Source organism: Mixophyes fleayi, chromosome 4, assembly GCF_038048845.1.
Source record: "Mixophyes fleayi isolate aMixFle1 chromosome 4, aMixFle1.hap1, whole genome shotgun sequence".
In the NCBI taxonomy this organism is placed as follows: Eukaryota; Metazoa; Chordata; class Amphibia; order Anura; family Limnodynastidae; genus Mixophyes; species Mixophyes fleayi.
The window spans coordinates 279,784,957-279,808,195 of NC_134405.1; the positions used below are offsets into that span (position 1 = coordinate 279,784,957).

General features: G+C 36.8%; 1 protein-coding gene across 1 annotated transcript in view; it reads right to left on the bottom strand.

Moving 5' to 3' along the window:
- Window positions 1–23,239, bottom strand: part of FGF18 (fibroblast growth factor 18) — a 357,374-nt gene that overhangs the window by 207,106 nt on the left and 127,029 nt on the right. Inside the window, exon 3 of the mRNA XM_075209783.1 lies at window positions 6,992–7,172. Within this exon, the coding sequence (XP_075065884.1) occupies window positions 6,992–7,172 (181 nt within the window). The remainder of the gene's footprint in view (window positions 1–6,991; window positions 7,173–23,239) is intronic.

Below are 23,239 nucleotides of genomic sequence, written 5' to 3' on the forward strand. Positions count from 1 at the left end.
CGCGGAAAGTACATACAATGGGCACGTGAATGCCAGAACTGAACCATGGAGCAATGGAAGAAAGTGGCTTAGTCTGATGAATCACATTTTCTTTTACAGTATGTGGACATCTGGGTTTGTGTGTGTCATTTACCTGGGAAATAGATGGTACCAGGATGTACTAGGCAATCCAGCTGAGGCAGTGTTGTGCACTGGGCAATGTGGCTGGGAAACCTTGGGTCCTAGCAAACATTTGGATGTTACTTTGATCCGTACCACCTACATAAACATTGTTGTAAACCAATTACACCCCTCTGTGGCAACGATATTCCCTGATGGCAGTGGCCTCTTTCAGCAGGATAATGTGCCATGCTACACTGAAAAAATGTTCAAGAATGGTTTGAGGAACATGACAAAGAATTTAAGGGGTTGATTTGGCCTACAAATTTCCCAGATCTCAATCTGATTGAGTATCTGTGAGATGTACTGGAGAAAAAGTCCAAGCCATGGAGGTGCCACATCTCAACTTACAGTACTTAAAAAATCTGCTACTGACATATTGGTGCCAGATACCACAAGACACCTTCAGAGGTTTTGTGAAGTCCATGTCTCGATGGGTCAGAGCTGTTTAGGCGGCACAAAGAGGACCTACATAAGACAGGTAGTTTTAATGTTGTGACTGATCAGTGCTTTTTTACTTTCTAATGTGGAAACACTCTTGTGAGAATAATTGGGTGTCGATAGAAATTTCAGACCCCAGTACAGCAACTTCTGGAAAATAACCGTACTTAAGAGAAACCCAGGACTTGAATAAGCCGCATCTACATCAGCACACCCTTACTGTACATTGCCCGCCTCCGCCTGCCCCTTTCCACCTCCGTTCTGCCTTTCAAGTCAGAGGCTGTTTGTAAGTGTCATTTGCATTCAGACAGTTCTGTTTCTGAGCATGCACAGAGCTATTTCATGCAAGATATGGCACCAAACTGCCTCATGTCTGAACATGAATCAGGTTGTGTGTTTAACAAGCAGTATTATACTTCACTTCAAGGGAGTGGAGAGTTTGTATTTGTGTCTGTGCTGTTTTGCTTGGATTGGTATTTAAAAAAGTTGGAAAACTGGAAGCGTCTCGAAAACATTATGCTAGTCAAAACATTTTAAAATCATCCTAGTCACTCACAATGTGGCAACTCATTTGATACAGATGAACTGACACACGTCGACTCAGAATTGTTCTGTATCTGTAGCGAATTAGGTGACGGTGATCCTTTAAATTGAAGAGTTTGCTATATCTCATTTTTAAGGGCTAAACTGGATTATGATTCCTGCCACTACTTTGTAGCATAAAGCATTATCTTCTTGATAAGACTAAGTCACACATGGCTATGCATCTGGTCAGTAGTTCGGCAATTATGTTCAGATATTCTTTGACATTTTCAAGACACTCAATATGTGAGACAAAACACATCTCACACAGTAAAATGAATGTATGGATTGTGGTCCACTTATCAGGCTGAAACAGCAGGAACTAGACCAAGCAATATTTTTCCAATTCTCCAGTGTTTGTGCAACTTCACTTACAGCAACCTCACTATCTTGCTTGTCAATGGAAGGAGCTGAATACTAAACCTGTTACCATTACTGCACCCAGCTGCTAGTTCATTGAACTGACATAACAATAGAGGACCAGTCGTGAGAACTATTTGTCGTCACTAGTCGTGATTTGCCGAATTCTCTTTGCCATTTTGTTCACTCCTCCCTTACACTTCATTACTGCTACCAACAAGATTTATATGAACTTGCCATTCATTAAAACTTGATGCATCCTTAGTTACAATATGTCTTAGTGCTAACTGGCTACATGTCCTTACCCTACTGGCAATTATTTAGCAGATTTCACAGGGTGAGTATGACTAGAGAGCTGATTAATTCAGTGAATAAAATGTATGTTATACAAAATAATGTACAATAAGAAGCCTTATGTAGTACACAATGTGGGGACACCATATGCTACCCAGTGTTGATGGCCTGTATTTATCAGATAATTGAAAGAGTAATTCCAATCCACTGTGATGACTTCATTGCACAGGGCATGTTCACAATAGCACCGGGTAGCGCTTGCAAGTTGTGTTCACACTTAAACATTTTTTCCTTGCAGTAGACATAGTTAGTTTCAAAATCCAGTGATCATGAACAGCTTTATCAATGACAGTTGTGATCTTTCAATAGGTATACAGAGCAGACCATGTGCCACACTGTGCAAGTGAAAGCAAAAATGCCAGTGTCAAGGAGATCATTTCTGATTGAAGGTAAATTTGAGGCTGCAGAATTGTGGGAAAAGGAGCCATGATAAGTCCACAGATAACTCCCACATGTTCAGACATTTACAGACCTCTGTGGAATCAGGTCTGAAGCTTCTTCTTTCTGTATCTTTCATACCACATACAAGATTGTCACAATTATTTGAATATAGTATGATATGCATAATAATTACCATGTCAACTACTTTAAAGGATGCAGCACAAAGGCATTTAGAATACTGTCATTTCCCAACAACAAAATGTGTTCTGAAGGTACTAAATGTACCCATTATAGAAAGGGAAACACAGTTCCCTATCACATGAAAGCATTTTAAATGACATAAATACAGCATTTTTACAGCTGAAGCACTAACATGGAACAATGGTCAATGTAATGTCTCACTACCTGAGCACACCTTCAGAGTGCTGTGATTTTCTGGTTGGAAACGTCTTGTGTCCCAAGAAAAAAATGGATATAAACCGTACAGGCTGTGTGGTTTTCTGTGCGTACTTTGCTTTGTAAATTTAGAGCTTTTCAGTAAAACATGACTACTTCTAAGGTTATTATTCTCTTTAGCCAGAGAAATGCATTATTTGCAATCACTAGCTAGAGCGAATATTGCTATTAATATATTTTTTTCTGGTCAAATTAATTAAAAATGTTTTAATGTATTTTAGCTCATCAAATATGCTATTTGGGTAAACACATTGAGCATGGGAGTCTAACTTTTATTTTGCAGTAGTCATCTTTTTAATGTTTTTTAGCCAAAAATCAATAATTTATTGTTGGTTAGAGCTAAACATAATGGCTTGGTATTGTTGCCTATCACTATACCTATTTGAATTGATGGTATCCTCAAATATGATATGTTGGAGTCCTGTGGTTAATATAAGTCCTATCTATCCTAATGATTTCTCTTATGAAGAAAAAAAAAGTATTATATCATACATAAGTTTACAGCATTATTATTACAGATGGGGAGGTTTACTTACTACATTCATTAGTAACCCTAAGTAATACAAATCAGTAAGTAATTTTAATTGATCATTGCAAGTAAGAGCTTGTGCCACCAGTGTCAATTATTCTCGTTTTAGCAGTATTTTTAATAAGTATGATACTATAAACCACTGTGACTAGCGTTTTCTAGAATTGTTGTATTTACGCTATGGTTTTTGTTCTATCCAAATTGGAAGTCTACAGTGAACTCCAAGTAAGCTCCTTACAAATGTACAGACAAGAAAAATGCATTTGCATTTGACAGCCTCAAGCTGTTCCCACATGTCATCAAATATAGGGCAATTGGTCAAACACTTTAAACTGTGCGGCAGCAAAATGGTAGAGATGTCCAATAATTCAATCAAAAATGATCTGATCAATATTGGCCATTTTGGTAAATGCAGTTAATCTGATTACTGTCTGCATGTGCGGTCATTTTTATGACTGCACTAAGAGGACAAAGTTAAACAGGAAGAAACCCAGCTGCTCCTCCTGAGTCAATTCACCAGATCTCATCCAAATTGTCCACTTATGTGTGTGGCCAAATAGGATATTAATCCTTGCACTTATGCCAAGTATCAAGATTGGCCTGTGTGTTGCTGACTTTGGAAAACAAAATCAGGTAGACTGTAAGCTCTTGGAAGCAGGATTTCTTTTCCTATTGTATTCAAATGTCTGAACTTGACGTTATACCCAATTTGTCCTATTACTATATGTGAATCAGAAGTAAGAATTATGTGGAAAATAAGCATGCAGACTTCAAACTTTCAAATGGAACGTATAGGAGCCCAAGTGTTAGGTACCACATACATTCTGTGGCACAGTATAAGGAACCTTATACATACATACATACATACATACATACATACATACATACATACATACACTCATGCACATTAATGTCTGAATAACTGTAATAGATTATTACACATTTCTTAGTAAACCCCTCTTGAAATATGACAGCAAAACTAAAAATATAAGGGGCATTTACAAAATAACATGGTAACATTAATCTGAGTTTCAAGAAAACAATAAAAGTTTCAAGTTTCAATAAAATATTTTGTAAGAGAACTAAAAACTATGGATTGTAGAAGCTTAATCAGTTAAGAGAAGTATTGAAGATTGTAAACAGGGGAAAAGCACAAGGACCAAATCAGAAATTTAAATATTTTTAAATAAATAATGTTCCAAGTACTTACGATATGGCAACAAAATGTATAGACATAAAAGACCATAATTTAACTGATGTGGTTAAATGACAAAGTATGGAATGAGATGTAAAAAGAGAGCATTTAAATTGTTAAAGGTAGAAGGAATTTAGCAAAATATATAAAAATAAAATCAAGTATGCAAAGATTGCAGCTAATATCAAGTCTAATCTCAAAACACATTTTAAGTAAATAAACAGCAAAAAATGATAATAATGGGCCACTGAAAGATAAACAGAAAAATAAATGAGAAAGCTGATTTTATTGTATCGTTTCATCTGTTCAGGAGGGAATCATAAATGTTAAATGTTTGTCTAATAAAAGATTAGGTGCAATTATGTCTAAATAAGTTTAAGACAGATAGTGGGAAATTCAATTCCCCCCGAAGTACTGCCGCGTTACGTGTGTGTCCAGCTTTCTGCTCGCAGCTTAGGGAGCTGCGAACACTATTAATTATGCGCACTATTACCGTAATAACGGCAATAATGTGCAGGACACGTTACTTTTAACAGTAACGCGGTCAATTGAATTCCCCCCATAAAGTACTTGGTCCATATGGTATCCACCCACATGTCCTAAAGAAACTAGCCTCAGTAATTTAAAGGCAAATATTTTCTATATTCCTGGACTCCCTCATTGCCGGTGAGTGTCCCAAGATTGGTAGAAAGCAGATGTGGTATCAATCTTTAAAAAGAGAGCAAAACTGGAACCTGGAAATTAGAGGCCTGTGAGGTTGACTTCAGTGTTGGGTAAATTATTTGAAGGAATTCAAATAATTCCTCTATTATTCTCAATAATTTGATAATAGGATAGGGCTCATTTACAAATATTGCCTTTAGGTGCAGGATTTGCACTAATTCACAGCAACCAAGCAGCAATGGTTGTAGGACATAATGGAACATATTGGGCCTGATTCATTAAGGAACTTTGTCAAGAATTTGAGAAAGTTTTCTTACTTAAGTTTTCTGGACAAAACCATGTTGTAATGCAAGGGGTTTTAAATTAGTTTATTATTTTGCACATAGGTTAAATACTGGCTGTTTTTTCATGTAGCACACAAATATCAACTTTAAATTTCAGTGTACAAATAAGCTAACAAGTATTTGTTTGCTACATGTAAAAACAGTCAGTATTTAACTTATGTGCAAAACAGAATACTAATTTACACAAACTTAGGCAAGAAATTGAGTAAGTTTTCTTACTTAAGTTCCTTAATGAATCAGTCCCATTTAGACTGTGCAAAACTTGCTAGTTGTTTACAACACTGAACAGTATTGGATCAGTTCTTTAAAATATTTTTTTTATAAATAACCTAGTAGATAACCTAGAAAGTAAGGTATCCATATTCCATGATAACAAAAATCTACTGTATGTAGCGTTATTAATAGTAACTTGATCGTTACAGGATACCAACTTGCTATAGGAAGAGTTAGACAAAATGTCAAATGAAATTTAATGTAGGTAAATGTAGGGTTACGCACCTATGCCATTGTAATAATTATGCTATTTGTAAATTACATGGAATATTAGTTAACAGAAAGCTGAGAGAAAAAAAATTCAGGATCCTTAAAAAGGGACATAAATGTGAAGGACACATAGTATCAGGGGAGGGCTGTAAAATTTTAGTCCCAGGGGCAAGACTCAACTCTGCAGCCTATTAGGAACATTTGAATTGAAAAAAAAAAAAGGGGGGTGGCCCAGTGACCCAGCCGAGGTAGCCCACTATGGGACCAGCCCGGGGGGCAGATGCCCCCTTATCCCCCAGCCCAGCCTGCCCCTCCATAGTATTACCATTTTATAAGCCATTAGTTAGACCTTATCTGGAATCTGGTGGTTGCTACAGTTTTAGGAGGGTGCAGGTGTGGGCAATTTCATTAATAAAGGGAAATATAAAGAAAGATTAGATAAGTAAGCTTGTTTACACTGGAAACAATGCAGTTTAGAGTTCACCTTTTTAATAAATATAAATATATCTGAGGCCAATACAGCAATTTGTTGAACTTTTTGTACCAGGGATCATACAGAGGACAAGGGGTCATAAGTTGCAAGTGGAAGAAAAAAGTTTCATCCTCAGCATAGGTCTTTTATTACAGTATTTAAGCTTATGACATGAAGTCATTTAGGACCACAGTCTTTGATTTATTTATTTTTTTACAAGAAATGGTATTTCTAACTATAATTTTCATTTTTGGGTTCATGAATAATTTTTTTTCAATATGTGGCTAATTTGGATTAATACAATTAAAGTATATGAAATGTTGAACTTGTTATATCTGTATCTTTTTAAACCTTATCATATAAATATGTAACAATGTAAATAAAAATAAAATAAGTCACTCAAAGGCCATCACAAAAAATATCAAAACAAACAAACACACCAATATTTCCTTTCTGAACAAAGTATTCATCAAATATTTACAATAATGAAATGCTAAATGCTGATCAAGTCTTATGTACCAAATACACACGTATAAGGAATTAACAATTCATTTGAAAGCAAATTACCTTACCATATTTATCTTCATCTTCACCTTTTGCACTTATTCTTCTTCCAAGTATCTGAATATGTTTTCCGCTTGTTCGACTGTAGAGCTGGTAAAGTCGAAGCTGCTTTCTGCTCACGTCATCTCTTCCTCTTGTTTGATTTTCCACATGAATGCGAAAGTCCACATTTTCCTCAGCAACAAACATCTGGGTAAGAAAACAGATCACAAAAAATGTTTCACAAGTATAAAAAATATTTGGAAATGTTATTACGAGCACAAAGAACCCTTCTCCAGGTATTGTTATATTTCCTGTACAAAAAGACACAGCATACATCCTCGTCACCTGTGTCCACACCAGGATGTCCAATAGTTTCTAGTTAAATTTTGGAGACACAGCATATAGAGCACAACCCACACAGCAATAGTGCATACATTGTCATATCCAATAACATTATCAAATAATTATCTTGCTGGTTAAGCACTTCTGTGTTATTTTCCTGTTTCTTTTTCTTACAAGTCATTCTCTATCACTGTACATGTGCCCGCACACCGTTCTGTCTGTCTGCGGATATGGCAATACACATAAATATAGGTGTGGCCAAATCTGGAAGTTTCAGCCATTCAATGCTTAGACTTAACAGCAGGATCTGACAGGTAACTAATAGCTGTTGGAATCTGATTGACATCTTGATCAGATGTTGATTGGGATTATTGGACTTCTTGGACTTATACACACTGCAGTTTGCAGCCAAATATGTCTAAAACAGCCTAATGTACAAAATCAAAACATATATAGTCAATTGAGTGGTTCCCTGCTTATTGTTTCTATGTATGGTATTTTGTACTATAGTTTCTCCTCCCAGTCAAATGACCCCTTCAACTATATTTTTTTTATTACCTATAAATTATCATTCTCTAGTGTTATCTCTTACTTATTGCATCATTTCCTTTCCTTGTGCTCTTCTTACTATGCATAGTATTACTTTCTGTCTTACAAAAAAGTTCATCTAAAAATGATTGTAGTGCGAACCATAACTATACATTGCCAAATATAATGAATCTGCAGCTCTGGTCAAGGTCTAACTAAATTCAACATACAACCCCGTTCTGACACTACGATGGGTGAGAATAAATGCTACTTGATGTCTGGTAAGCAAAGCCATAAAATAGCTTACGATGTCAGCATTTTTTCTTAACCATAGGAGGGAACATTTTTGTCGAGCCTCAGCCTCCATTATGTCGCCCACCCCAGAGTCTGTTTGCCATACCAGAGTATTCAGACATTGATTCATATAAAGGAGATATGCTACAAAATTTAGAAACATGAGAAAATGTACATCTCTGGACTTATCAGCAGAGCCACCTCTGGGTCCCAGGGCCCTATCCATCTTGTTAAGCTTAATTTCTGCGGAGGTGTCACTGCCAAGTACAGATTTCAATAAAGTGGCTAATGCGTCATAAGAGAACCTAAAAGGACGAACATCATGCAACATACAAAGCATAACATAATAGTAGGTGACACAGAGAACATGCACAAGGAAAGGGAAAACGATGCATAAAGGTGGACAAAGGGACAAGCATGAATACAAGAGGAAGGAGGATCTTCCTTGTAAGAGCTTGCGATCTAAATCATAGGAGTCCACCAAATCAAACATCATACTTCTAAAAAGTATATATTCAAAAATCATACTTCTGTAGTTCTCTTTAGAGGCATGTCATGTCACATTAAGAGCACTTCAGACCAGCTGAACTACTGCCTCACCTAAAACACTCCATCACATGCACTTCCCGTTGGTTTTGTGCAGCATTGAAGGGTCACTACTAAGCATATATTAAGCTATATCTCCCAACTGTCCATGATTTGGAACAAAGTCCTGATAATTGGGAAGGTGGGACAGTACCCACAAATCAGAACTCTCCTGCATAAATCAGGACAGGCTATGCACTTATACTTGACAAATGAAGCAATTTTTCACAAAGTCAGAATGCAGTTAGATATGGCAGATGCCTTGAAAAAAAAAAAGAAAGAGAGAGAGGTGGTGGAATGAAAATTATAATGGGAATGTAAATGAATAGGATTTTATAATTTGGCAATGAAGGCAGTAGGAGAAGTGGCAGTATGGCATACCATAATATACACCCACACTTCAACCACTAAGACTGTGGTTCACTTGTTCTCTCATACAGGATTTATGCAATGTCCCTATAATGGAGTCTTACTACTTAGCTCCATGTTTCTGCTACCAATTAGGAGCAGGTTTTGGTCTAATAATATTTTGCAATTTGTATAAACCACATCCATGCATGGTTGAGCATGACTCACTATCCCTTCTCGGAAGGCTCCATATGAGTTCCATGAACTCGCTAAAGACCAGGTGTATTACCACAATGAATAGTTTATTCCTTATTGATCACCAACCCAGTTTATTTTCTATACCATAGGTTTCACTATTCTATAGACTCTCCTCAGCAATGAGATTGTAGTTTGCTTCTCTTTTATTCAATAATGTTAGCATAATCCCACCCAATCTTGTTATGACAAGCCTTAAACATTCCACTGTAACACTTAGAGTGTTGCTATCCTAATAGTAAAATATGTCCACAATCTCTGGTAGCAGATTTAGATGTACTCTCCAGTCTTACTGCCAAATGGATTATTGGAGGACCCTTCACCGTGGTGATATGGATAACACATATTTCTCTCTTGTTCACAATTACTACTCCTGCCTTGATATTTATATAGTGCTGCATCACCATCTCCACCTGGTAGTACAGGCAGAAATTGGGCAGTTTACTTGATTTGACCACGCCCCAGCTGTTGATCAAGATTTGTACAAAAATATGAACAGATTCAAAGATTGGAGACCGTCCATAAATGTCACACTGTATGATAGGCAGTAATCCAACTAACTACACTTCATAACAAATTCAAAGTGCTCTTGAAATAGCAAAAACATAATGCAAAAGCGCTCCTAGGTATGCTGCATAGTGCTTGTAAATAAGACCCCTCTAATGTCTTTACTATAGTAAATGAAAACACAATATACATGCTCTGGCGCTTACCAATCAAATAGAAAATCTAAAAATCTGCATTTCAGTTACCAGATTTAAAAATACTAAAGGGTGGTCCAACCGTCCTCTATGTCCCCCAAATTATGGTTTCATCATCATTACACTGCGGAGCAGAATCTTCCTGGAAAGTGTATGGAGAGAATGGGGAAACACAAAGTGAGAAACAATCTAGTGTAATATGTAATATCAAATACAAAGACTCCTCCGACAATATTTGGGACCATAAATTTATAATAATGGTAATAATAATTAATATGATTTGGGAAATATTTACGGCTGAAAAAATCTACAACATGATTAGGGAACCATGCTAGTTTTTATATTATGCTTACTTCAAGAAGCCTTGAAAGAAAAGCCTTGAAACCTCCCACAGGTCTTCTTAGTAGGACTCTTAGTTCAAGACACCTCTCCGATATCAGGATATATAGCAAAAGAAAACAAAAGGCCAATGTTGCATAATACCCTTTATTACTTAAAATGTAAATATAAAGTATAAGACTCACATTAAATGAATAAGGTATAAGGAATAAGGTATTCTATATGAATCGCAGGCAGATTCCGCTACCAGAAGCATGGATAAAGTGGGTACAGAATATGCACTCACTCACCGCTCCGTTATGATAGAAGTTCTTGGTTACTGGGGAAACAGCTGCCGCCTACCAACGCATTTCGACTTGTGCAATATGTCTTTGTCAAGGCATGAAGTCAGACCTATTGCATGTCTTTTAAGCTAGTGCTTGGCCCTTTTATGGATTATGGTATTACATGTCTTGAAATAAATCTTATCTTTATATAATAACCTATGTTTAAAGTCTGCAGAAATGGAATTTTATCCAATTCTGATCAAGATCAATAACAGCACCGGTTCACAATGCCCAATATTTCCCTTCATTTTTATATTCTTGATGAAGACAGTAGTTATTGCTATCAGGGCACAGCAAGCTATCAATGCAATAGATGTTGCAGGCAATCATCACAAATTACCTGTATACACTGATGGCCTGTTTATCAGCAACTCCACTGCTTCCCACCCTGCAATTTTGAAACAATTTGATTCTTAGGTATTAAGCTCATTTTAATATTTATCAAGAAAAATCAGAAGCATCAGTTGTGCTCCTTTGTGTCCCTGTTGTGCTCCATGCCAAGTTTAAGTTGTATTGGAAATGATCAAATCCAATATCTTGAGAGTTTAGATTTCCATAGGAGTTTGTGAAATACTAGTCCTGAATCATTTTCCCCTAATGAAATATGCTGCAAAGAATCCTAAGACAGGGATACCTTCTAGCTAATAAAATTCAAAAATTAACATTTTGTCACATATATTATTCTAAAACTGTCCTATTTCCTTTATATTGTAAGACATTGCAAATGAGTCTTACCTCCTAAATTTGAAGTGAGAAGAAACAGAGATTGAAATATTCAGCTCTTAGTTTGCCTAAGGAATGAGGTGGGCTTCAAGATTTAGATGTATTTCTTTATTATGGTACAGCACACCTTGGGCTAGATTTACTAAGCTGCGGGTTTAAAAAAGTGGAGATGTTGCCTATAGCAACCAATCAGATTCTAGCTGTCATTTATTTAGTACTTTCTACAAAATGACAGCTAGAATCTGATTGGTTGCTATAGGCAACATCCCCACTTTTTTAAACCCGCAGCTTAGTAAATCTAGCCCCTGGTGAGAATCTATTGCTGGAAACCTTTTTTTTTTTTTTTTTTTTAAAGGGAGATTTTGGAAAAATTAATAAGAATAATATTGGCTCATCCATGAGGGTTTAATTTAGCAGCAGGTGTGTCATAACACCTTGGTTACTACTTGCTTTCCCCAATTCACATATATTATTTGTAACTTACACTTCCCACCAGTAATGAAATCACTTTTGTACACTGGGGCAGAGAGAATCATAACACTTTCAAGGTTAAGTAGGTTGTATCTCAGAAAACACTGGTTCAGTTATAGGTTCTTAAGGAAACTTGGCAAAACCATCAAATATATAGTCTCATGGTATTGTAATAAACACCAATATATGAATCTTTATCTCCATTAAAGGATGGTTGATAACTGGGGCATTGGGTCTCACTTCATCTCAGTTCTTTATTACTTGTGCCTCTGGACTCTCAATTCCCATATTTTGTATGTTGGAACAAGAAATAAAGGTGACTCTTTCTGTTAAACAATAGCGAACTATGCACATACACCTTCATCTGAACTCATAAAACACCTGTATTTTTTTAAACTAATTTTATGATACTTATCAGGTGTTAAATATTCCCTTCTATGCTCCATAACATCTTGCCTTGTTTTACAAACTTATGCTGAAGATGTCTGAAGACTTAAGGCATAATAATGTCCCATATTTATAGGCTTTGCTCTATTTGATCTAGTTTCTGGACACAGAGAAGTTAACTGGTTTTACTCTCCCAAAAGAACCTTTAGTTTTCCTTGTGCATAATATTCCTATACTTATTTCACAACATAAGCATTCTATTCGGAGGCATTTATTGAATGCAGCTTTAGCTTTTCTTATTTACAACAATTGTACCTGCGACTGATTCACTCATTACTGTCACACTGATTAAAACAACCTTGTTATAGCTATCCACACGTCCTTATGAATTTCATTAGCTTCTGTGACTCTGAAACAAAATATTCAGTCTCAGAATGAACAAACTATTCCATCTACTGCACTCTCTACATTAAGTCACCAGGACATGTTCATTGCCGGCATCGGCTGAAGAGATCATGACTCTGTAAACTCTATGGAGATCGTGATTGTGAGTGCATATACACTACATGATCAGCATGTGATTGGAATGAGATTATTAAACAGTACAACCAAATGAAACGACAATCGGCACTTTGGAAAGATTATCGCTCATCGTGTGAGTATACATACTAACGTGATATGCGGCCGAGCTGTTATTTATCGGGTGATTGGCCTGATAATTGGTTAAAAAAACCTCCAGTGTGTACCTAACCTTAGTCCTCATTACACAATGTTAAATATCAGTTTCACCTTCCTCCCTATCTGAACAGGATCCAACGCCTAAAAATGGGACAACCAAGAAAGACTAAAATTTCACGAATTGGAGCTAACTGTTAATCTGGGAATATATTTCTCTAAATTGGACTTTCAGTGACTGTATGACAAACCAAGTTAGCACTGCTTGACCCCTCCATTTCTGCTGGTTGTTTGGTAATTGTTGAGAAGAACCATTGCAATGGTGATAGGTGTGATTTTTTCTGGGTTTAGGGTTTAAGGAAAAAATATGCTTAGGGAGTTTTACCATAGTTGTCTAATCTCCCGGAATGTGTGGGAGACTCCTGAATTTCTGGGAGTCCCCCTGTGCTCCTGGGAGAGAAGGTTAACCTCCCGGTTCTGGCCATTTGTTAAATTAAGCGGCGGGGCTTATGACGCGATTAGCGCGTCATTGTGGCCCCGCCCCCTGCTGTAATAGGCCAAAACATGTTATGACATATTAGGGGGTGGGGCCAAATGACACAATTTTGCTAGTCCCGCCCCCAGATGCCCACCTTACCCCCAATCTTCCGGAGGCAATCTTGGCAAAGTTGACAAGTAAGAGTTTTACTTTAATATTGCCATTAGAATGAGACCAGTTTGATGTATGAAATTAATTTTATACAGTTTCTGGCTACATTTGGTTATAACCAAGCTAGTAAAAGTTTAAACTGAAGGGAAAATCAAACAAAAAAAAAAAAAAGTAAAACGAGAAGAATAGAGTCCTGCTAATACAAAACTGTTCACTTCATGCATAATTTGTTTCACTTTTCCTTAAGTGTAATATTTAAAACATATTTGTACTGCAGAAAAAATAATTTTCATATAGTATTTGTATTGATAATACACACACTACACAGAACATATATCTTTCTATATCTAGTCATTTCCAGTACTTCCTTTCACTTTTTAAATCTTTTCTTACTACATGGTTTCCAATTTCATATAAACTTATCTGCCCTGTAATGGCGGTCCTTTAATGTTTTAAATATTTCTTTCCACAATTTTCTGGTTTTCTGAAAAGCCCTTGAAAACAGTTTACAATTTATTTTATAAATTTCTATTTTCTCTCTCATGCCTATATGGTAAGAGTATTTATTTGAATCCATTACAAGACTGTTTTATAAGCAATGCATTATTTAAATTCTCTGCTAATGGATAAAAAAAAGGTAATTTACCCTATCATTATTAACATGAAGGGGACACAGTTATTTGATTTATTATATTAAATATAACTGCAACTTCATACGCTCATAAACAGGCAAACGCTGTTTTAATATATTTATAATACTTTAGTATGACTTTATATACATTAGCTGCAGACACTATAGCTAATGCATTAAGATATTAATTATGCAGCTTCTGGTTGTTAGAACTGGACACTTGTATGCAAGTACTTATTTATTAATATTTTGGCACTCTTGGGAGAGTCTAGAGAATAGGCAGTAATTATTCTCATTAGAACCACTCAAGAGCACATTGTGGCAGTGTTTTCACTGACTGACGTAACCAAGATATAGGAAGTGATGAATGAAGCAGAAAATAAGAATGTTATGTTTAAACAAATCATATGAGCAACAGTGAAAGCTATTGTTATCTTTGTCATCTCTCCTGTGTGGTATGCTGTAAGATTGCTATGGGTTCTCTAGTCACAAGTGAAAAGGATACTGTTTATAGCCATTAATACACGTATTGGCAGAAAGGCACTAATTGGGGCTACAATTGTGTAATAGTCTTTAACAAATAGAAATTAGTAATAGTAGAAATAAAGTTTACAAAAACAAAAAAAGCATTATGTAACTTAGTGTAGGCCTACTGTCTGTGGTCAGTTCAGAACTGCAGTGACATTTCCAGGATCCATTTCAGATGTTTCTGTCAAAATTTAGCCAAGAAGAACACACTGAATAATACTATAAAAAATTAATTAGCCTGTATTGATTATCCTAAAGATTTGGACAGTTTTATAGGTAAGGAATGGTGCAGACAAACACGCTTAGGTGGCTCATCTTTATCCCTTGCTTCTATAATTAAAACTTTGACAACCAGTAGAAAGGAAAAAACAAAACAACAGCACTGACCACCGAACTATAGCCTATAAAATGGCAGACTACTATATAGCTAATTATGGCAGAATAAAAACATTACAAAACCGCCTCATTTAAAATGAACACATTTATTGCAAGGATTTAAAGACTGATTAATAAATATAGTCATACAAACAAACACATTTAAATGAAAAATGCTGATGTTAGTTAGCATAAGACAACTAAATTCAAGAGCGTATAGAATAATAGGAAGATTCTTCTGTTTATATATTCAAAAGTATGTATCTAGATGGTTCAAATTACGTCTTTAAAACAGTATATAATAGACAAAGCAGCATTTTTCGATGTGAGTACATTAGACACTTATATCAGCTGACACAATAGACTAACATAGTTTCACACATATTGCTACTTGAAACACCTGATAATTTTCAGACATGACTGAGACAAGAAGAGAGGATATAGTTATCCTGCGGTGGCCAATGAAATTGACAGGTCTTTCCAATTCAAAGTCCAGTCACTAGAGTTTTCTGAAAACTAAAATTCAACAGTCAGCTGCTGAATAAGATGTAATAAAAAAAAAAACTGACAAGTTTCGTCTGGCTCAGACAAACTTTTTCAAAGCTGGTATTCCATTCATGGTCCTCCTTTAGATTGTAAGCTCTAGTGAGCAAGCATGGCCCTCTTCCCTCTTGTTCTGTTTAATGGATCCCATTAAAACATGAATAATAGCCATTACAAAAAATATCAAAGCTGTCCAAAGCTTCATGGGATTCATAAATTATTAAAGTCTATGTAATATTCTACAAGCAATTTCTGTTTTAACCCATAAGGGACTATCATTTAGATGGACTGTTTAAGCTCAATAAACCTTCCAAACCACTCCTGTGTTGGGGCATTCTGATCCTACTCATCCTTTTGTCCTAGAAGTGGATGCATCAGAAACTGTGGTTGCCATATTATCATAAGGTAATAAAGAAAAAGTGGATCTGTGTATTTTTCCATGAAACTGTTACTACAGAGATATCTTCTGGAAGGGGCTAGTAGATGAATTACTACTGATAGTGATCATAAAAAAATGGAATATTTGAAATCTGCCATTAGACTGAATACATTAATCAAACCAGATAGGTATTTTTTTTAAACAGATTTATTTTCATTGTTACTTATAGGTATCTAAAAATGGAAAGTCAAATGCTCTATCCAGGCAATATGAAGCCTCACAGAGCAATCATAATATAGAATCCATTTTATTACCTAATAAAGTTGTGGCTAGTCTTATTTTATCTACTTTATGGGGCAGGATAGCTGCCACCACCAAGATATTTGCAAGCTTAAGTTAAGGCATCCAGAATTACAAATACAACCAGATGGTTGTGCTACTAGACTTAGAAACATAGACACATAGAATTTGAGGCCGATAAGAACCGCTTGGCCCATCTAGTCTGCCCAATTCTTATCCTAGGTAACCTATTTGATCATTTATTCTTTGTAAGGATGCACTTATATCTATCCCAAGCATGTTTAAATTGCTCTACTGTATTAGCCTCAACCACCTCTCATGGGAGGCTAGTCCACTCATCCACTACTCTTTCTGTGAAGTAGTTTTTCCTCTGAACCTGCTTCCCTCTAGTTTCAGTGCATGTCCTCGTGTTCTAATATTTATCTTCCTTTGAAGAATGTTTCCCTCCTGTACCTTGCTAAATACCTTGATAGAAACTTTCAAATATATCATGTCCCCTCGTTCCCTTCACTGTTCCAAACTATACATATTAAGATCTTTTAGTTTTTCTGGGTAAGTTTTGTGCTGTTGGCCATGCAGCATTTTAGTTGCCCTTCTTTGTGCAGACTCTAATGTATTTAAATCATTTTGGAGATAAGGCATCCAAAATTTAACATGGTATTTTAGATGAGGTTGTACCAATGACCTATACACTGGCATTATTATTTCTTCCATTCTGCTATTGATTCTTCTTCCTATGCAACCAAGCATCTGACTTGCCTTTCTCATTGCTTTGTTAAATTGCTTCCCTGCCTTAAACTCACCTGAAATTGTGACTCCTAGATCCCTTTACCTCCTAAGGAATATTCACTATAGTGCCATTAATACTATATTCAGCCTTTGGGTTTTTGAGACCTATGTGTATGATTATGCAATTTTTGGCATTAGTTGCCACTTTCTTTTTTTTTTTTTTAAAGTAATTTTTATTAGGGTTTTTTCAAAACAAAACAATGAATTTGAAACATACCAAGAGAATGTATAAACATATTGTATACATATGAAATTCAAAAATGTTTACACACAATAATAAGAAAGACTTAGAGTAATTATCTAAAATCCGGTATGTTATTCATGGAAAAGAAAAATGTTGTTTGTTTTTATTTTTCAGAGGGAGGGGGAGACGAACAATGGGGGAAAGAAAGGTTTTAGGGATGGGGAGAGGAACAGGAGAATATTCTACTCGTTGTTTTATGCATCAGATTATAGGGAAGAGGAGCGTTAACCCGTGTGGTTATATGGAGATCAAATTAAGTTAGGATTTTCTAAAATTTATATAAATAATGATCCTTCTTAAACCTGACGGAGGTGACCATGTGTTTTGGAAATTCATTGGTTTGTCTTTGAGAAGAGCTGTGATGCTTTCCATCCTATAGATTGACCATACTTTATTGATAGTGGCTGAGAGCGAGAGGGGAGAGGTGTTTTTCCATAGAGCGGCAATTAAACATTTAGAGGCATTTAATATATGATTGATAAGTTTTTGCGTGAAGCGACTAGTGCCCGGGAGCTGTCTAGGAAGAAGGGAGTATAGGGGGGACTCAGTTATTTTAACCTGTGTAATATCCTTGATGAGATTATGAATTTGCTGCCAATAAGGTTGTAATTTAGGGCAACACCACCAAACGTGCAACAGGGTACCCCGCAGACCGCACCCTCTCCAACATCGGTCGCTAGTAGTCGGAAAGATAGAGTGGAGACGAGAGGGGACCAAATACCATCTGTAGAAAATTTTGCAAGAATTTTCTTTTATCCTAACTGATATAGATGACTTAGCTATATTAGCTTTCACCTTTGACCCTTCTTCAGAAGTCAGGGTCTCCCTGGTATCCCTCTCCCAGGCAAGCTCATGAGGGTCTTTTTCGGGCTGGCCAAAGTTGTTAATCATTTGGTACAAAGTGGAAATTAAGCCTCTAGTAGTCGCGGAACAGCGACATAAAGTTTCTAAAGCCGAACAGTGAATTGAGGGGGGAGGCGCGTTTAAGGATCGATAGAGGTGCCTAAGTTGAAGATATTGATAAAAGATTTTTGGGGGCAAATGTAATCTTCTGTGTAAGTCTGAAAATGTAGGAAAAACCCCAGCTGGGACCAGATCCCAAATAAAGAGCAAATTATGTGCGGACCAGTAATGAAACATTTTATGATCTAACACTGGTTCAAAATTTTTATTGTTCCAAAGTGGGACAAGCAGTGGGTAATTAGATCGCAACTTGTAGAATCTGGTCACTTGATCCCACATTGAGACAGAAAAACGAGCAGTTGGAAGCTGGGCTACACGTCTAGCCCTATGCTGGGATGGTATCCAGAGTAAGGAATATGGGGAATATAATTGTAATATAATTGTAATATATCTGCCTCAATCTGTGTCCACACTCTATAATGAGGGGGTTAGTGCCATAAGATACATTGTGACATATGCGTAGTTCTATAGAACTTTATTACGTTTGGGAGGCCTAGACCTCCAGAGGTTTGATGTTTAGAGAGTATTCGCATATGCACTCTAGGCTTACGCCCTGCCCATACAAATTTAGATATCATTTGCTGAAGATGCTGGAGAACAAGTTGCCACTTTCTTGACCATTCCTCTAGTCTACCTAGATCATTGATCATTTATTTTACCCCTCCTGGTGTGTCTACCCTGTTGCATATCTTTGTGTCATCTGAAAAAATGCATACTTTACCTTCAATACCATTTGCAATGCAAATAAAGATATTAAAAAGCAATGGTCCAAGTACATATTCTTGAGGTACTCCACTGGTAACCTTTCCCTCCTGTGAATACACTCCATTTACTACTCTTTGTTTTCTATCCTACAATCAAGATCTTGGACCTGATTCATCAGTGTTCTTATCTGCCGTTTTTTGCTTATCTTAAGCAAATCCACTCTGTGCTTGCCCAGAAAAGGGAGATAAGAAGCAAAATCCACTGCGTAAGTGAATAATTAAATAAGAAGCAAAATCCACTGCGTAAGTGAATAATTTCTTCATGTAAGATGAAAATCCATCTTAACTTAACTCTCTTATCTCCCTGTTTCTTCTTAAAATAAGCATCTTAACTTTTGCACAAGATAAGATCACTAATGAATCAGGCCCCTTATCCGCTTCCTATGGTGTTTATTCCTACTTTGGCTTTACGGCATAAGATTATGCAGCAGTATCATAATTCCAAAATAGCAGGAATTTAGGAAGACTCAAGATGTTAGACCTCATATTTGGGTATTATTGGTGGCCTCAAATGTCTAAGGATGTGTTTGCCCTAAAAGGCCCCCCTCAGCTCCGTACACTGCTCAATTATTTTTATATACACCTTTAGGCTTCATGGTTGTCCAGAAGGTATAGTGCCTGATAGTGGATCACAATCTATTTCCCATTTCTGAAGAGCTTTATGTGTCTATCTGGATTTTTCTCTAGTATATCAACCTCAGTCGAATGGCCAGATGGAAAGAGTTAATCAAACAGTATTTTGGAACAGTATCTTTATGAGTTTATGTAGAATTCCAACAAGATAATTGGTTTGAGTTGCTACTCAATTCTAAATTTGCATATAATAATTGCATATATAGTTCTACTAAACATAGTCCAATTTAACTAACTATGAGTATCTACTATGACCCATTACAGATGTTGTCCTTACTGGTACAGTACCAATGGCAACAGATTCCCATAGAAGACTACAAGCATTTTTGAGAACTTTAATAATTAAGCTTTATGAGGCTCAAGAAAGATAAAAATATCAATTAGATATGCTCTGCAGACACACTAAATTATATTTACCAGGGGATAAAATGTGGGTGAACACTAAGAATCATAATTTAGGTTTCCCATTGTCTTCAGGGGTTTGACTTTGTTTACCTTCTTCTGTGCACCTGGTTCACCCTGTATTTATGTATAACAGGTTAATGCTAGGTACATACTGCAGAATTTTCCGACCAATGTGTTATCTACAACGATTGTACCTACAACTGACGGTCCGATCGATCGGTCGATTCATGCATACACACTATGCTCTTTTAAACAATTTTTGCAAGATCAACTGTCCGGCCAGTGATTTTTGGCAGGCATAATGTCGGCTCAAAAGATTGTGAATCTGTACACACTGAAATGATATATGGCCTCCCTGCAGCGATATGCAGAAGAAATTTAAATAAAGGGCTGAACATCACCTGCAAAAAACTCCCACAAACTTCAGGAAAAAGAAACACGTCATTGCCATTCATTCTATAACACATCTTTGTGTATAGTGTACGTTCATTCGCAACTGCACATAAACGATTTATTTTAATATAATGGATACTGTTGAAGTACAACAATTTAATGATCTTTTGCTACTTGCTATGGCAAGACGACTGCAAGCACAAACCCGGAGGGAGAGATGGAAAAGCATCGGTCTTGTTGGGTCAAACAGTGATTCCAGAGGAGAGACTCATTTTCTCTTAGGCCCCTGCTACAGGAGATACGGGACAACAACCCTGGTGACTCCAGGAATTTCCTGAGGATGAATAAACCCACATTCCAGGAACTGCTCCAACTTGTCACCTTCCACATCAGAAGGAGGACACCGCTTTTAAGGAGACCCATATCTACAGAGCAGAGACTGGTTGCTACCCTGAGTTTTTTGGCCATAGGAAGGACACTGGCTGATTTCAAATATAGCACAGCATTTTCACTTCAAGCTCTGTGTTTAATCACACCTGAGACCTGTAATGCTATAGTTCAAGACAGTATATGAACGCTGATACAAGAAATAGTCTGATTTTCAAAAAAAATATTATTTTATTAAAATAGAAAGTATACAGATTATATACAAACTGTGCAATACAATAAAACAATGAAGGGGTTCAAAGCTGTTCATAATGAAAAAGGTTGCTATTTTCCATTGGGGATGGAACCCCTGTATACTGTTCATCAAAATGGACATCAAATGGTTTGCACACTCTACCATCTTCTCTATTTGCGCATCAATTTGCTTGAGTTCACGGATCCTTTACTTTCACCATGTAGCTGGTAGATCTGTGATGTCCTGGCTGTGTACTGTCAGCTGGCTGGCATGCGCAGTTGTATCATGTTGCTCTGCTACATCAGAGATTACTGCTTCAGATAGGACAGCAGGCTGTGTAATGAAAACAAAATATAAAGTAGTGAGTATAACATTATATGAATGTACCAATTTAACATTTAAACAATCTTTGGCTTTCAGTTTCCTGCAAAGGTAGAGCAATGACGGTAGAGCAAAGTTATTGCTGAAGATTTTGAAAGTCTTTGGAATTTCCCAAACTGTGGCGGTGGCATTGATGGCAAACATGTAAGAATTTATGCCACCCTCAAAAAGTGGATCCTATTATTACAACTATAAAGAATTATTCTAATGGCCAAACTGGATGCCAACTTTGAATTTCTATTTGTGGACATTGGAAAAAATGGGAAATCATTAGATGGAGGTGCATTGGAGCAGACTACTTTCTATGATAAACCTAAAAACAATTAACTTAATTTAGCATCAAGTAGTGACACAAAATATGGACTATATAACGTTTGCGTTACATAATAATGTATTGTAACCTTACCCACTTCACTCTGGCTGGCCACCCACAGGTGCCATCCTATGCAGGGAAGTCTACTCAGTACCTTCTAGGATTTGTGTAGTCACTCAGGCAAATACAGTTAGAAAGTAAAACAATACATTTATTGTAATAAAAACAATCACTAGAGATTATTATGTATACACAGTAAATAAATGCCAGACAGATTTACCACATCATCTGTCCCTTACCCCACTAGCTTAAGGAGTTACAGTCACCTGGCTGTTCCGACTTGACGACCCATGGATCTCTCTCAGCTGCATATGTAGACTCTGGTAGAGAACGACAACTCAAAACCAGATCTTGCACCTTCCATGAATGAAATCCCAGAATGAACACCACCCCCTGAAGTGGCTCCTTATATCTAGGGTCAAATTTCCACAGTGATTTCCCCTCCCACTGCAAACCCCTGGGTCTCTCTCTCTTTAAACATTGGTAGGTCCTGGATCAGGGGGGTTGGAGGGGGGGAGTGGAGATGAGCTGTGCTTCCACAGAAGCCCCCTGCTGGGACACAGACAAAATGCCTGGACTAGTCCTATGGAGAACAATGGATACTAATTGGCTTCCCCCACCTCCAAAGATAGGGTAGCAGTCAGCCCCTCCTAAAATTAACCCCTTACACTACTTTGTGATGTCACAGGGTCCCCAGCTGTTCTATGCTTCCTGTAGAGGATGGAGGGGTAGAATAAATGCAGCTCCAGCCCCCTCATTTGTATCCTGGACACCACCTGATCTTTATCCATAACCCAGGCTTCCCTTTAAGGACAATGTATAACAACCTCACTGCCACACCATCAATATACAATACACAATATACATATTTACAATAAGCTACAATGTCCCCTTATCCACATGTAATTAGACACTGATGTAGTATTCTGTTGAGCTGGAGAACAAAAACAGGGGCTATAAAAAGCACATGGTATAATCCATACTTTGTGAGAAACGAGAAATAGGCTGGTTACGGTGTTATCAAACTCGTTTCGTCATAAAGAGCTAGGCGCATTGTGGAAAATGCGTTAGGTAATTTAAGGAACGGGTTTATAATTTTTCATTCATTCAGCTATAAATCTATGCCTAGACAAGGTGGAGAATGTGGTGAAGGCTTGTTGTCTCCTACACAACCTTCTTAGGCATAAAAACTCCACTGTGTGCAGTACGCATACCAATATGGAGAATAATGTAGAAGTAGCGGAAGTTGTTGGGTTGACACCTCTAGAGTCAGGCCAGATGAGAAATGGCAGTCACATGGCAAAATTAACAGGGATGCCTATTTCGAA